Below are 16710 nucleotides of genomic sequence, written 5' to 3' on the forward strand. Positions count from 1 at the left end.
TCCAATCCGTGTGCTTGCTCCTGATTGGTTGAGAGTGTGTTTCCTTCCTCTTTGAGGTGTGTTTTCTCCCTTAATGGAACTACATACAAATATTCACCAACACTTGTGGAATTTGTTAGTAATAACTCCTACCACTACTGTTGATGCTTATCTTTTATGTGTTTATGCAGGAGTTGACAGTCTAGATTTGGTGCTTAAGAGCAGTCAACAACACCCCCACACTTAGCCTTTGCTCGTCCTCGACTGAAGGAGAAAGGACTAAGGTGAAACATGACTTCCAAAGGTATGAAGCGAGCATAAGAGATATTCCAAACCATATCTTGCACTTGTGAACTTTGATGTGTCCATCATACCATCTTGGTTAGTTGAGGCATGGAACGGTCTTGAATCAAATCACTTCTACTCCTCATGTCAAATAGCTTGGGATTTTTCAATACGTTTTCAAAACAAACCTTGCTTAGCTCCTCATTTGATTCTCTCATATCGCTCAATGTGTATATGTCCTCACCAAGGCATTCGACTTTCCTTTCTTCATCCTACTTCTAGTGATGGCTATATGAGGAGCTCAAGGTACGGTATGAAGGATAAGGTATACTTGTATCACATATGTTGTAAAGTCAAAAATTGGATCCAAGGAGAAAAACAAGTCATACAATTAGATCAAGATGTGCACGTGTATGGATGTGGTGGATGAAATGAAAACTCCTTTTTGTATGATCTCTCTGTCAGAGTTATGAGCCTAGCAGTCCACCTGGGGGTTACCCAAGTGGTTAATTTGTAGGCGAGGGCAGTCACAAAACCAAGAACTCGATGGTGATCATGAGAACACGAAGGGGACACAAGGGTTTTAGATAGGTTCGGGCCTCAAAAGAGTAATACCCTATGTCCTGTATGTTGGTGGATTGTATTGCTCAATGATTTGATGCCCCAGGAGGGCACTCTTGGCCGCCTTATATAGTTCGACGACCAAGAGTTATAAGTCGGTTTAGATCTAATCTACTTGGTATTTTCATGGAAGGTATTCTAAGTTGGATTACAATACGGATCCCATAATATCCAGGTAGATTTGGAAAGTCTAGGTGCTTTGTCGTGCACTTCAAGTAACTTCATGCCCTTGGCCCACACACCCTAGTCGGCTGGGCCTAGTTGTCAGGTCCAGCCAGCATCCTAGTCGGTGGGGACCTATGGGGTACCCATATCCCTCAAGTCCCCAAGTGATGTGTAGGCGAACAGGAACTTAAGGCCGTCACAGCGAAGCTTGAATTCAGGTTGGCTAAAGCTATGATGGCATCATGGTAGTGGAGAGGCTATGCAATGCTCAAAAAGAAAGAAAATCTGAGCAAACGCAGGGCCAACGCATGAAGGAAAGACGAGCCCCGAGTTGATGGATGCTGACGTCCAGCAGGTCAGAGCGACGGGTGCGGAGGGCGTCGCAAGACGCACTCCGTAGGAGTAGCCCCCGAGCATTGAAGCGATTAGTATAATGGGTGCAATGGTTGAATGAGAGAGTTTTATCCTTTTGGAGTAGCTCTCTAGGTCTTTGCACAGTTGTGGAGGCTTGCCGACCGAAATATCCTAGGGGTAGACATTGTAGCAATAATTGGTAAATGACAACAAATTCCTTCTTCATGGGAAAGCTGCTGTTTAACCAGTGGGGCGATGGGAGAGTACTTGCACAAGGTTCTTTTTTCGTCACGTTGTAGTACTGGGATTCTTTTGTTGCTGGACCATGTGCGTGGGAGTGTTGTTGTAACAACCGACCCCTAATCCTTTCCAGTTAGTCTTGATCGCAGCCCTTAACCTTAGCCAACTGTCTTGCTTGATCGCACCTAAGTGCTCAGTTTTCCGCCAGGTCCCGACCCCTGGATCCAACCCCTTCCCGCTTCGCTCCTCTTCCGACCCCGGCGAGCTCAGCCCACCGTCGGATCCTGCTGATCTTCCTCACCCGTCCGATCTATCCACCGGTGGACCCGCGAGATCTTTTCCAGATCCTCCGCGACAGCCGCACTCGAGTTGCATGGCCGCCTCAGAGTCTTCCTGCCGCGTGGCTCGTCTTCTCCGACGCTGCCGCTCAGTTTTTTCTCTGGCAAGCAACAGAGTGGGTTCCCGCGCCCCCTTTTCCCCAATGGCAGCGGAAGCCCTCTGCACCCCTTTCTGCAGAGCCTCGCCTCCTACGCCCATCATCACGCCACCAGATTCCGGCCCCAGAGCCCGATGTCGCCCGTCTTTTCCGTCCCTTCAGCCACAGTTGCGCCGCCCGGTCGTCGCTACACGACGATTCCTCCACCGCCAACCCCGACCGTGGCCGCGACAGTTCCTTTCCCCGCTCTGTCAGAAGCCGCCCGACAATCTGTTGTTCCGCGCTCTCCCCGCGCCCGCGTCCGTCTATCTTCTCACCTGTGCGCCCTCGATTCTAGCGCCGTTAAACCGGTCGCTTCTATCACCTCTTCCGCACGACGACGCCCGCTTTCCGCCAAATCCCAACCACCGGTCTACCCGCTCCTACGCCGCCCTGACGGCAGAACGCAATGATCGCTGGCATCACCCCCGGAGTTCTGCAGCACCGCCCTCCTTGCTCAATCACCGCCACGGCAGAGCACTCCATTGCTTCTCCCCGGCCTTCGCGCCGCTCCCCTTCTCTCTCTCCGCGCCGTTTCCGTTCCTCTGCTCCAGCAGCTATAAAAGGAATGCCCCAGTCACCGGAGTTCCCTCCGCCTTGTTGCCTTCAGCTTTCTCTAGCTCCCTGCTCAAGCTCCTAGCGCCACCCACCCAGTTCTTGAGAAGTTCTTCTCCCAGTTCCCTCTCAGTTCCTCCAAGTCACCCAGCAGCTTGCTCCTCCGTGCTGCGTAAGAGCTCTCTTGTGATCCGCAAGAAGCAGCGCCGCCGCCGTAGCATTGCCAGTCGTAGCCCTTGCTCGAAGCTTTAGTCCCTCCGCCCAAGTTCGCTTCTTCCCGACCCCAAGCTTTCCTTTCAGGAAGAAGGTGAGTTGCCGACCCCAGTCCGCCTCGCCCGACCCCTCCTATCCGCCCGACCCCAGCTTCGTCTCGCCCGACCCTGTCTATTCCGCCGACCCTTATCCGCCTCGCCCGAGGGCTTGGCTATGATCTTTTTCTTCAACTCGAGGGTGTATGTGTAAAACTTGGGAACCCTTCAGCGCTCGCGTCTAAGGCTCCCAGTTATCACATCCTCTAGTTCAAGGATCAGACCACTAGTTCCTTCCTACCCTTACCTCTTGATCTTTATCAGCCCTCTCGAACCACCATAACCTCCTGCTCTTTGTCGCAAGTTTTTGGGCTCAAGCGAGCCAGTGTTGCTGTTGAAATAACTGTCTAAGCTAACCCTTGCATTGCATTCGTGTAGAGCTGCACCTCGCCGACGGTTTCTACGAGCTTCACCCGGCGCCAGAAGGAGAAGCTGTAGCCGAGCTCCTGCCCTCCGAAGCCGAAGTCGCCTCCGAAGTCGAGCTGTTCCCGTCCTCCTTGCTTGAAGGCAAGCCCCGGTTGCATGAGAATCCTACGTGTTTTGCCAAACTTGCGCATGCCTTCCGTATAGCATGCTTGTGCATTTACGTATAGGAGTTGTGTGAAACCCTAGATGCATGACTTAGGTAACCCATGATATGAGCACTAGCTGTTGGACCGAGTAGCTGCATTGCTTAACTAGGAGACGGTAAAAGTCGAGTGATCTCCTGTCACTCGCGAGTTGTAGGAGTTGCATGATTTACTCTCCTGTTACAACTATAAGGACGATGGACGGGACAGGGTTTTGGTAACTTTTTGGTGGTCGGATGGTCGCCCCGTCTGTCTATGAAATCTTGCTAAGGCCCGACAGTGGTGGTGTTCGTGATCAAGTGTTTGAAAGTACTAGCCTCATACTTAGTATGGGATGAGGAAGCCTAGTACCGGATTGAACATAGACGTGAGCGGTCGCCCCATTGTTCTTGGAACGGAGTTTCCCCTGCTGGTTGTCACACGTGGTGGCAAGCGTGGTCGCAGGACGGCAGAGGCCGGGTCTGTGGAACCTTGCACCAAAGGAAATGGGCCCGACACGGGTTAGGGGATTGATGGGGAAGGCCGACACAGGAAGCGACCTCCGGGTGCGCGGATGTCGTGAGGCTAGGTTCACCATGCATGGTTAAAGAACTCGAATCGATTCGTCTGCCTCTCACAGCTTGAGATTGCTTGATCGCTATGTCACCCTGAGTAAATGAGGAATCTGATGATGGCAATGTTTGTTGTTATAGCTACACATCTTGTTTGGTTCTATGAATGCTTAGAATAGGTGGCACAACCTAGACTGGTAAATGAACCTAGAACCGGAGCTAAAACTTGAAAATAGGGTTACTTAGTGCCTTTGGCAAACAAACCCCTCAGCCAAACAGCTTGCATGTCTAGAAGGAGGAGTAGTCCCTACTCCTATCGGTTAAGTCTTGTTGAGCTTAGTAGCTCAGCCTTGTTGTGGCTTCTGTTTTCAGGTGAAGTTGCTGCGTCCGACCCCTCTATGGTTGGTGCTTGGCCGCCCCAGCTCCCGCCAGGCTGGACGGTCGAGTGGGACCCCTCCTCGGACGGCGAGGAGAGGACTCAGTGATGTTCTAGCTGGCCTCGCCCGGACATCCGACCCCGACGAAGTCTTCCGCTAGTGTTTTCTCTATTGTTCTTTTGAATTTTGTAAAACTCTGATGTTGGATTTTATGGTTGAACTAAAATGGGTAAAACTTGTTTAACTCAGTGGACTTGTTGTATTCTCTGTAACCACTCACCTTCGTGTGGGTTTGCTAAACTCGATCCTGTTTAAGTGGTTAAATCGGATGAAATCCGACGGCACTTCGTTTTAGCTCGGTTTAGGCAGGAGTGTCGCATGTTAGGCGGCTTAACCCTGCTTAATCAAGCTAATCCGAGGTGGTTCCGCCACAGTTGTTTTTCCAGGAGGGCCTCATGGGGGAATTGTTCATCAATGTCCTGTCGATAAGGCCGGGCATCACGTGAATGTTGTATGGGCACGTTGGTGCGCAGGGGGCCCTGTCATGCATTCATGGGTGCTTACTGTAGCGTCCTGGAGGGTAGCCAGCTTTGCTATAAATAGGGCTGCCTCTGCATCATGGATGTTCATGGCTCGAGTTATAGTGCTTGTTGGTTTGAAGCTTGTAGTGTTTGATAGGGGTAGCGTCCAGTAAAATTCCTGATGCTAGAAGAATTCTCATGAAGAATGCTCAGGTGCTCCTTTCCTCAACAATCTTTTTGATCGAGTCAGGAGGTCACGATGCTAAAAGAATCCTCGTGAGGAAGGTGCATCGTGTGCTCCGGACTTTGTTCAGGACACCGCTGAGGAAGGCCTTGTATTGCACTTTTTTCTTCTTCTACGCTGAAGCTGCTTATCCTGGGGTTATGGCAGTTCCGGAGCTGTTTACCCATGCTTTGTGATATTGTAAAAGCCTAGGATTTTTTATTTTAGCCCAATGAAAGCTTATATTCATATATGTTTCCCGTGACTGTTGCGCAGTGGAGGCGTCTTGTTATTGGGATGTTGATGTTTTGTTCGTTGGGTTGTTTGCACTGTGGTGGTTAGCTGAGTAGGATTTGGGTGCCTAGCTTCGGAGGAGAATGCTGTTGAGGGCCACAGAGGTGCACCGAGTAGAATTGGGTGCCTAGACCCCGGGGAGAGGACTAGCAAGGGCCTAGGAGGTGCGCCGAATAGGATTAGGGCACCCAGACCCCGAGGAGAGGACTAGCAAAGGCCGCAAAGGCACGCTGAGTAGGTTTGGGTGCCCAGCCTTGAAGAAAGGACTGGTAAGGGCCTAGGAGGCCCACCAAGTAGGTTTGGGCGCCCAACACCCAGGGAAAGAACTGACAAGGGCCGTGGAGGTGCGCCAAGTAGGATTAGGGCACCCAGCCCATGAGGAGAGGACTGGCAAAGGCTGCAGAGGTGCGCCAAGTAAGATTAGGGCACCCAGCCCCCGAGGAAAGGACTAGCAAGGATGCGAAGGTGCACCGAGCAGGATTAGGGCGCCCAGCCCCTGAGGAGAGGACTGGCAAAGCTGCAGAGGCACATCGAGGAGGTTTAGGGTGTGCAGCCCCAAGGAGAGGATTGGTAGAAGTCGCGGAAGCGCGTCGAGGATTAGGGTGCCTAGGCCCCGAGGAGAGAACTAGCACAGGCCGCGAAGGCGCATCGAGTAGAATTAGGGCGCTCAGCCCTCGAGGAGAGGACCGGCAAAGGTCATGGAGGCGCGCTATGTAGGATTAGGGCACCTAGCCCCCAAGGAAAGGACTGGCAAAGGCCATGAAGGTGCGTCGAGTAGGATTAGGGTGCCTAGCCCCTGAGGAGAGGACTGGCAACGGCCACAGAGGTACGCCGAGTAGGTTTGGCCCAGCCCTTGGGGAGAGGACTAGCAAAGGCCACAGAGGCACGTCAAGAAGAATTAGGACACCCTGCCCCTGAGGAGAGGACTGGCAAAGGCTACGGAGGCGTGCCGAGTAGGATTCGGGTGCCCAAACCCCAAGGAGAGGACTGACAAAGACCGCGGAGGTGCGTCGAGTAGGTTTGGGTGCCCAGCCACTATGGAGAGGACTAGCAAAGGCTGTGGGGGTGTGCCGAGTAGGATTAGGATGCCCTACCCCCAAGGAGAGGACTGGCAAAGGCCGCAGAGGCACGCCGAGTAGGATTAGGGTGCCCTGCCCCTAAGGAGAGGACTGGCAAAGGCCGCGGAGGTGCGTTGAGAAGGATTAGGGTGCCCTGCGCATGAGCAGAGGACTGGCAAAGGACACGGAGGCAAGTCGAGCAGGATTAGGGTGCTCTGCCCCTGAGGAGAGGACTGGCAAAGGCCACGGAGGTGCGCCGAGCAGGATATGGGTGCCCAGCCCCCGAGGAGAGGACTGGCAAAGGTCGCGGTGGTGCACCGAGCAGGATTAGGGCACCCAACCCCCGAGGAGAGGACTGGCAAAGGCCACGGAGGTGCGCCGAATAGGTTTGTGTGCCCAGCCCCCGGCGAGAGGACTGGCAAGGGCCGCGGAGGCGCGTCGAGTAGGATTAGGGCGCCGACATGTTTACGCGGTGTCAACAGAAGGCCCGTGGTTTCTGTCCATGAATAACGCCATCATCTCCTTTAAAGGCGAGGGTGTTGTGTGACCGTTGTCATTCTTCATCTTTATTCTCTCACTATGCCATCGTCTAGAGCACTCAAAGCGCTCCGCCACCGAGATCAAGTCCTAGGTTGCACCACCGAGCGCTCCGCCACCGAGATCAAGTCCTAGGTTGCACCGCCGCATCCACAAGCCTTCTTCTACATTCGCGCTACCGCCCCTGTTTAGGTTGTTGTGCCTCCTCTACCCTTGCTTGTTGTACAACCTTTATGCGTAGCAAAACCCTTGTGCATTTTGAATCCACTCTGCAAGCTCGCAAGGCAATGGCGAAGCGCAATGCCCCAGATCCTGCCTCCGTGTGGATGAAGAGCGTGATGACACACGAGAAGATTCAAGACCTCGTTGACCATGGGCTCCTTGGCCCGCAGGAGCTGCTGGACTGGCGTACCACCGACGGCCAAGATTTTCCAACCGAGGACACGGAGCAGGCTAAGGTGTTCGCCCCATTCTTCGAATGCGGTTTCATGGTCCCGACTAGATATTTCTTCCATGGGCTCCTTCACTATTACAAGATTGAGTTAGTGCATCTTAACCCTTACTTAATCTTGGATGTTGCTATTTTTATCCACTTGTGCGAGGTGTATCTGGGTATTCCCCCCCCCCCCCCATTTCAATCTTTGGCGATATATGTATCAACTCAAGCCCATGAAAACCAAGAACAAGAAAGACAGGGTCATAGGTGGTGCTGGATTTTGTTTGAGCCCAAAGAGGATGTGTGAGTACTTTGATCTCCACCTGAAGGAATTGTACAATGGGTGGCACACCGAGTGGTTCCTAATTGCCAACCAGAAGCTTGAGTTGCCACCACGTTTCAATTTTGGTCCTATGTCCAATTCTGCGTGGCAGGACCAGCCCACCGATGCCGAGTAGGTACAAGTGAATGAGCTTCTGGTGAAGATTGTTGACCTAAAGGCTCAAGGACTGCCGCCCATGGTGATCGGGATCAATTTCTACTGTCAAGCCATTCAACCCATCAAAAACCAAGTACATCCATCGTACGAGTACTCGGGGGTTGCAAATCCGACACAGGAATTCAATGGCCCGTGGATGTTGATGAGATTTACCATCGGTTGTTGGGATTATTGAAGAGCAAGTTTGGCAATGTGACTGCTCCCAAAGCCTTTTCACTGAAGAATCCGCCGACCAACATGGTGAATCTGCATTTATTTGTGCTCTGATAAAATGTTCTTTGGAGTTTTCATTTTTCTGATTTGAAGTCTTGCTTGAATTTATGGAGTCATGCCTACGTGTATTTATACACTCTACCATTGCCGGGTGAAGCTCAGGCAGCGCCACCCAAGGTCATGCTTGTCGATGTACCGGTTGCACTGCAACTGAGCCTCACGTTTGATTCGGACCCGTCTCTAGGGCCTACTGATGGCGGAGATCAAGGTGCAAGTTGGGAGACATGACAGGCAGCTCGCAAGCGACCCCTCTCAAAGGCCTCAAAACTGGTCGGGAAGAAGAAAAAGTTAGCCGGCCGGAAGAAGGTTGTGCCGACTTCTGTTGTTGCCTCCAGGTTGGGTGGCGAGGTAGGGGCCGGCACGGCTAGCTCAGCTGCACATGAGGATGGGCCAGAGCTCGCAGCGGCTGTCGTAGCTAATGTGGTTCTAAAGGAGGCGCTAAAGCAGAAGAAGCGGAGCGGCTCCAGTGGCGATGCTCCTGCTCCTCCGCGAGAGTTGCGATCGAAAATGCACCTGAGGAAGGGCAATCTGTAAGTTATTCTTATCTTCTTGTGATCTCTAAAATTGTGGCGATCTAATTTGTTGTTTTGGTTTGTTTTGCTATGATGTCGAAGCAGGTCTGGGTTGCGGTCGGATGATAGCAGCACCTTGTTGAACAGGTGTTCCTCTCAGGCTGACGCCACCAGTGGTCGTGCCACTGAACAGGCGCCGACCACCGAGGTCAGGATGGGCGGCAACGGCCAGTGGGAAGAAGCCGCGCCAAGTCGCATTACGCGACATGGTGAGGTCGGCGCTGAGGCCGTCAAAGATAACATGGCTGACCCCGGTGTAGTGAGGGAATCGGAGGTGGAGGATGCGGCTCAACATGTCGAGGTCCCAACCCAGGGCGATGTCAAGATTGAAGACGTTACCCAAGGTGGTAGGAAAGACGTCGAGCTCGGCAATGCGGCCGAGGAGGAGGAAGCCACCGGGGTGGATGATGAATTCCAAGGGGACGTCGAGGCTGAGGATGCGGCCCAACGATGCTGAGGTCGGGCAGGCTATGCATAGCAACATGGTGCTGGACGACAAGGCTGAGGAGGGGATTGAGGCCAACTGCCAACGGGATGATCTACCTCGGCATGATGTGCCGCCTGCGCACCAATCGCATGGTTTTAACGCCGTTTCCTATACTGACGCCAAAGCTGAGGAGGACGATCAGAAGGATAGGGAAACTCTTGCTGAGCTACAGGAGGTCGGGGTCAAGATCACGGAGTATCTTCGCGTAAGTATGCCGATCAGCTTTTGTATCTGCGGTAGGTCTTCTTTTCGTCTGTGGAGTTCTTGATTGTATGAGCTTGAATAGGGATTGGCTGAGCGTGCCCAGAAAAGAATAGATATGGTCTACCATTGTGACTGCTTTCGTGAGAAGGCATCGGAGTTGGAGGTCGAGCTCGAGCAGGCAAAGAAGGCTTTGCAAAGTGTGCAAGCTCACCATGACATTGAGGTGGCGGCTCACGATGCAATGATGAAAGGTGTGATGCCCCGACTTGTCTTGATAAGCTGTAGTTTTTTTCAGTCTTAGGTGTTAATCAGTTTGTGTTGCAAATTCCTTGGTACAAATTGCAAGGTTGAGGCAGACTTTGAAGGAAAGCGAGGATGCTAGCGTGCGCCGTGAGGCTAGCCTCGTTGCAGAAAAAGAGGTTATCAGCTCGGAGCTGGCGAGTAAGTTTGGGTGATCTGCAAGACCATCTGTCTTCATTGTTAATGCACTGATGTAAATTTTGTTGGCCGAGTATCTTCAAAGAGTAGATAGGTGAAACTGCGACAGGATCTAAAGGAGTGTGAAGACGCCAACGAGCGCCTCCAGGAGCAGCACAATACAACAGTGAATCGTGAATATGTTGTATCCCGAAAGTTGGCAGTAGAAGCTGTCATGCGCCTTTGGCTGCCGGGCCAAACACGAGCTTTTCTGGAGAAAGCAAAAACATACCATGTCAAATAAACAATGATGTAGAGGTTAGATAACTGAACATTCTATATCTAATACTCCTATTTACATGCAGCAACTAATTTACTCCCTCCATCTCAAATTGTAGGTAGCGTATACCTATAGCTGGATAGTAAAAACTACGAACTTAGGAAAATCAAAATGTTCCACAGATTAGGATGGAGGGAGTACACAAGTAATACGGCAACTATTTTTTATTCGAAGTTGTCATGCTCCCCCATTTCCTCGAACTAGCCTTCCCTTTATTTTATTTTATTTTCTCATTCGAGTTCACCACAATCTTCATTAGAGCAAGTATTATGAGTCCCAGTCAGCAGGCTGTAACATGTTCCATGTCATCAGAATCCTAGCTGGAGTGGTGAGAAGAGAAGAGAGAGAAGGAAGCGGGCTGTTCACGAGTCGCCCGGCTGAATCGCGCTACCCAAGAAAACATCACCCGCTTCCAGCCCGTCGCGAGCGCAACAGCCGCGGCTTCCTTCCTTGCTCCGATCCCCTGTGTCGCCCCGCCGCCCCCTGCAAATGGCCTCCACCGCCTGCCAAATCGCCCACACCTCCCTCCAAATTGAGTTCTGCTGTGCTCTCCCGCGCCATATCGCATCAGGCTGTTTGATTTTGTTATTGATTTATTTGATTTCCGGTCCCAATTTTTTGCGTCACCTATCCAACTTGCCTGCAGCTCTAACTCGATCTGATTGAACCGTGTTCGGCAGCTGAGCACCAAACTCCAAAGGAAGTGAAGGGCTCAATCCAATGTTATGTACTGCATCTCCGTAGTTTGTTTTTATGGATGAAGTGCTGCATCTCTGAATCCGTAGATGCAAGTATGAACTGCATCTCTGAATTTGTAGGTGCATGAACTGCATCTCTGAATCATCATGTATGAAATTATCCCAAAAAAAAAAGAATCATCATGTATGAAATAGATATCTGAATCGTTATATGCAGTTGCATTCCATTTCAATGTGTAGTGGATGGATGCATGAGCTTATTTGTATTGAAGAATGGCCACAAAGATCTAACCACAGCTGATGATGTGCACATGCAAACATTAAATACTTTCATCTATAGTGCAACCATCCTTTTAGCCAACCTAGTAGCCAAGCCATTATATGAGGTGGCTGAATTATTGGCTATATATGACATGGCACTTGTATTTAGCCAACAGCAGGCTAAATTATTAGCCTTGCTCTTACGAGTTTGGCCCACCAGCGATCTTGTTATGCTTCTCAATCATTGGGCCTGCAGTTTTTAGCCTTGGAAGTCTGTCTCCTTTCAAGCTGCACTCTAAGCCTGCAGGGTAAAAAAATAGGGGTCATACATAAGCAGTGTACTGAAGGGAACAGTTGCTAACCTGAAAACTTTCAGCAAAAGCAGTTAATGTGCAGGCATATACTAAATTGTTATATCTCATCTTCTTCGCTTAACGTTAACAGAAACAATAATATAAAATAGTACTAAATATGTGATCTAAAAAATAAAAATTGGAATTAAGAGGTCTCTAAAAAGTTAATTGAATTGCCATTTCAATTTCCATCTTTGTGTCTGTCAATAAGTCAAATGTCTCATTTCTTTTACATCAATAAAGTGACATGCATAACATGACTCCTATATCGGCAAGAAAAATCTCCTATTAGCACCAAAACAGGAAAGTACAGTCTTAATTTTCCAGCCACAAGTTCCTTTCAAAAAAAAAAACAAAACTACAACAAATGCTGCAACGAGCGACACAAATACACAAGTTCCTTTCAAAAAAAAAACAAAACTACAACAAATGCTGCAACGAGCAACACATTTGTGTCTTTGCTAGCCCAACCAAAAAACAATGTCAGTAATCTTGCTTTCCACCAACACGTACAGCGTTGCATGGTTATATAATTTAGTCACTAACAGAAGTTAGCAGAGTCACAAACAATGGAGCTCTGCCAATTTTTTCTGCATCTGAGCAATTGTGTTGCGTTGGTTCAAACCAACAATTCTACGACAGACATGTTTAACTTGCATTGTAAAGAGCAGCCAAGCCAACTAAGAGGATCAGAAAATAGCATAAACCATAGAAGGACTAAGACAAATCACAAGGCCTAATATCATAACTTGCAATCATTATGGTACATACACAACTTCCTTTAAGAAAACAGAACAACTGCTGCAACAAGCAGCACAATTATGTCTTAACTAGTCTGGCCACAAAACTGAATAAGTAATCTTGCTTCCACCTACTCAGTATGCCGTTGCATGGTTTTATAACACCATGATGGGTGAGAATAACTAACAGAAGTTAAAGTAACCAACACTGCACCCTTGGCGATCATCTTTGCATCCAAGCTATTTTGCTGCACTGATTCAAACCAATATTTCTACCACTGATAAGCTCAATTTACACTGTCAACTAGACAACAGAACAGCCGAGCCAACAAAGCAGATCAAAAATGTCATAACCAAAGAAGGGATTACCAGTAACAGAAAGCACAATGATAAACATCATAGATTGGATAAGAGACAGCATTGCTATACAGGGAATAAGAGACAAACCGTGCACAACTCCTTTTGGTTACATCCGTTCTTCATCAGAGGGAAGACAGGATGCCACATCAGCAATAACGGACGGACACTAACCAACTCCTTATCCTCTGGTGTCAGCTCATACACCTTCACTGCCTGCCTGCTTCTAATATCCAAGAAAACAACAGTGCCAAACATCTCCAAGAACACAAACCTGGCATTGTCCCCAACAGCGCATATCTTAACACTAGCAGTATGTCCACCCACAGAAGGCCAAGTTGCGATATCCAGATTAGCGCACACCTGACGCAAACAAATATAATCCACTAGGACCCAATTGCCTGGATTATCGCTGTCCTTCCTGCAGTGGAAGATTTGAAGCTGAGATTCTTTAACATGCATGAGATAAATTCCAGAACCGTCTCCCCGGGACAGCATGATGCAACCACCGTGCTTGTTCTCCACCCCACTGGGGAGCTCCATGAATGAGATACTCGAGGATGGAAAATCGCACACAAGAATCTTGTTGGTTGCGGACAAAATGTAGAATTTCTCATTACTGAAGAGCATAACCCTCGATCTCCGTGGCGATAAAGCGAGCTGCGCCGCCGCTGAGGCTCTGACAACCCAATTCATGTCCTGCAACTCGTACAGGTACACGTTGGTCTGCAGCTCGCTGTACCCCATCACCACGCAGAAGTAGGAGCCGCCGTCACCATCGTCGGGGAGGAACTCACAGTACTGGTAGATGACGCACTCGTCGTCGTTGGCGAGCTGGATCGGCGGCGGCGGTGGGGGCGGCGGGACCACGGTCGTGTCCCCCGCGGGGGACAGCGGGCTGCAGACCTGGTGCGTGGAGTCGTTGCGGTCGTCGAAGGTGGTGACGAGGAGGCGGTCGCCGCGGCTGTCGTAGATGGACGCGGCGGAGCCCTTGAAGGCGTCGAAGAAGCCGCCGGCGCGGCGGGCGGCGCCGGCGAGCTCCGGGACCGGGCGGATCGGGAGGAACCGCAGGCGCGGGTTGGGGCCGGCGGAGGTGGAGAGGTAGGCGCCGAGGAGGCGCAGCGGGTGGAGGTCGTGGAATCGGCGGAGGAAGGCCGGATCGGAGGCGTGGCTGAGCCAGCGCCGGCAGACGAGGGCGGCGCGGAGGAGGCTGGTGGGGAGGCCGAGGCGGAGGAGGATCTCCCGCAGGAGGTCGTCGTCGCCGAGAACAGAGGAAATGGCCGCCGCGGCGGCCACCGCGGCGGCGACAGGCGGCGGCGGCGGGAGCGGGGGACGCGGCGGCCTCTCGATTTCCATTCCGTGCGGCGACGGCTATGGGAATTCCAGGTGGGCCGGTAACTGGAGATTGGAGAAGGCTCTCACCAGTTCAGGAGCCTTCTCTGTTTCTCACCGCACCGGGCCACTGCCGCTAGACGCGGTGAATAATTTTCTTTCCTTTCTTCTCGTTTTGCTTTCTTTTTTTCTTTTTCCTTTTCTTTGTTTCTTTTGGATTTTTCCTTTTTAACTTGTTAATCATGTGGACATATTAATGTTATTTACTTTCTTTTTTTCTTTTTCTTTCCTTTTTATCCTTTTACGAATTCCTCGAAGCCTCCTATAATTTTTTTGGAGGCAACTAATTTACGGTCGGCCGTGTTATTAGCTTGCACCGTGCCATTACAGGAAAGCTTATCCACACCGGTTTCCACACTTTCCTATTCTAGTAAGCTTGTTTTCTCGCATTATTTTCTCCTCTCGTGCCTTTTTCTATGGTGCTGCCAACTCACCTAGGCCCGGCGCACATTTTCCTGGCACCACCGACCTAATTTGCCAAAACTAATCAATATTGTATAAACATCATTAAATTCTCTGTGCAGCAAATTTGATTTTCACGCAAAGAAATTCAGAATCAAACACAAATATTCATCAGGAATCATTCAACGTCAGGTGTAGTTCAGGCAACGAAAAATCAGGCAACAACACGTATCTTATTAGAACACAAACACTAGACCCAAAAAAAAACAGCATGGGGCATCTCAGCACACCCCCTCAAAAAGAACAGCATCATCACGCATTTTCAACCATAAAGGAACTATCATCTAAACATACAAGAAATAAGTCTTCATGCCCCAAGCAAGAATTGATGCCGGCGGAGACGGCGAGGAAGGTCCCGTAGAGGAGGCGGAGCATGAGGGCGACAACAGCGAGGATGAGCAAATGCAGTGGCCACTACCACTGCAACTTACAGTCCGAGCTGGGCGGAGCATTCCGCGATGGCGAGGGCTCCATGACGTGGATCTGGCAGTGAAGGGCATGAATCTAATCGGCGGAAGAGAGAGAACGGGGAGCAGAAGCAAACGGGCTAGTGTTTCTAGTGGCGCTGAGGCGAGGAGGGGTGAAAAGTCACCACATGTGAGCCTATGATGCATAGAGCCGGCCGTTCTTGGAAAAAAAATACGACCGGCCTAAAACTAGTCTTTACCTAATTTTTTACCTAGCTTATATAATTTTTTTTTCTTTCTTTTCTTCTATTTTTTTCCTATTTCTTTTCCTTCCTCCTTTTATATTTATTTTTATATTTCTATTTTTATCCATATAATCCTGTTGTTTATATTTTATGTTTCTTTGGGCTCTTCTGTTTATTTTTATCTTTATTTCCTTTGGTATGTTTTTCCTTTTTGCTCCTTGTCTTATTCATGTTTCTTCCTTTTAACGGATTATAATTTGTGTTTTAGTTATTTATTTTTATCAGTTATAAGATTTCTTCTATGTCAACAATTTATTTGCTCGAATCATTTTTCTATAAATTTGTACAATTTGTTCCTCCAGGTGTACCAATATTTTTTTCAGTGTGTTTGTATCGGGCTGCAGCGGAGGGTTCCCCATTCTCGCCGCCGTGTGCCCGTCGCCGTCGGACCCCAACTTGGTCTACTTCGCCCTGAATCAGAGCACCTTTGATGCCAATGTCCACGAGCGCAGGGTCGTGCACGTCGTGCACGACGGGCACTGGTGAACAATCCAACGCTCGTGGAAGAAGCCACAAGCCACTACCTCCTACCTTGGCACCTGCTACCTGCGGTTTGCCCCAGGTGCCACATGCCTGCATATTTTTTTTTCTAGAATACGCAGGAGAGCTACGTATCATTCAATTAAAAGGAAAGGAAATAGTATTTTCTTACAACACGGGCCATCACCGGGCTCACGCACACGGGTTTTTAGAAATAGTCAATTACATTAGGAAACCTCCACATCCAATATTTATCGGGCGGTGTAGCCATTCTAAACCGTTTCCTAGGATCTAGACGCCATCGGCGGTGGAGCCGAAGGTCCATCCAGTCGTCGCCAAGCATCTGGCACCTGCAGCCAGCCAATTTGCCGCTTCTTCGTGTATGGCAATGAGCAGTTCCTGTGGTGATCTCTCCCTGGCCGTGTCAAATGTCCTGCTGTTTCTCTCTTTCCATACCACCCATGAGCACATCATAACGGTGGAATCAAGTCCCTTGGCCCTTTGTCTTGGCAGCCTGCTTCTTTTCAGTGGCTACCATTCAAGCAAAGATGTATGTCCTGCCGTTAGTATTATTGGAAAGTTGAGTTGCAGGTCTAATCGAGCCCAAATCTGTTGGGTGTAGCTACACTGCACAAAATAGATGAGTGGTGGATTCGGACATCTGGCCACATAAGGCGCACCCATCTGAGTTTTGCAGGCCATGCCATTTGCGCCATTCTACCGTCCAGAGTCGATTCCGAACTGCCAGCCAGGTAAAGAACTTGACCTTTAGGGGAGCCCAGGTCCCCATATGAACTTGTATTCTGGCCAATTCATCGATGCAACGAAGTAAGCTTGGTATGCGGAGCTCGCAGAGTAGACGCCGGAGCTCTCCCAACGCCAAGTCACACGATCCTCTATGCCTGGCTGCAACTG

General features: G+C 50.1%; 1 protein-coding gene across 1 annotated transcript; it reads right to left on the reverse strand.

Annotated features, from left to right (window-relative positions):
* Window positions 1-11203: 11203 nt before the first annotated feature.
* Window positions 11204-14191, reverse strand: LOC101761129. Its single transcript, XM_004952237.4, has 2 exons — window positions 12840-14191; window positions 11204-11600 (listed from the first exon to the last, which is right to left on the reverse strand). The coding sequence occupies exons 1-2, from the start codon at window positions 14103-14105 to the stop codon at window positions 11595-11597; spliced, it is 1272 nt and encodes a 423-aa protein (XP_004952294.1). The 5' UTR covers window positions 14106-14191; the 3' UTR covers window positions 11204-11594.
* Window positions 14192-16710: the final 2519 nt, after the last annotated feature.

The sequence above is a fragment of the Setaria italica genome, chromosome I, assembly GCF_000263155.2.
Source record: "Setaria italica strain Yugu1 chromosome I, Setaria_italica_v2.0, whole genome shotgun sequence".
NCBI lineage: Eukaryota > Viridiplantae > Streptophyta > Magnoliopsida > Poales > Poaceae > Setaria > Setaria italica.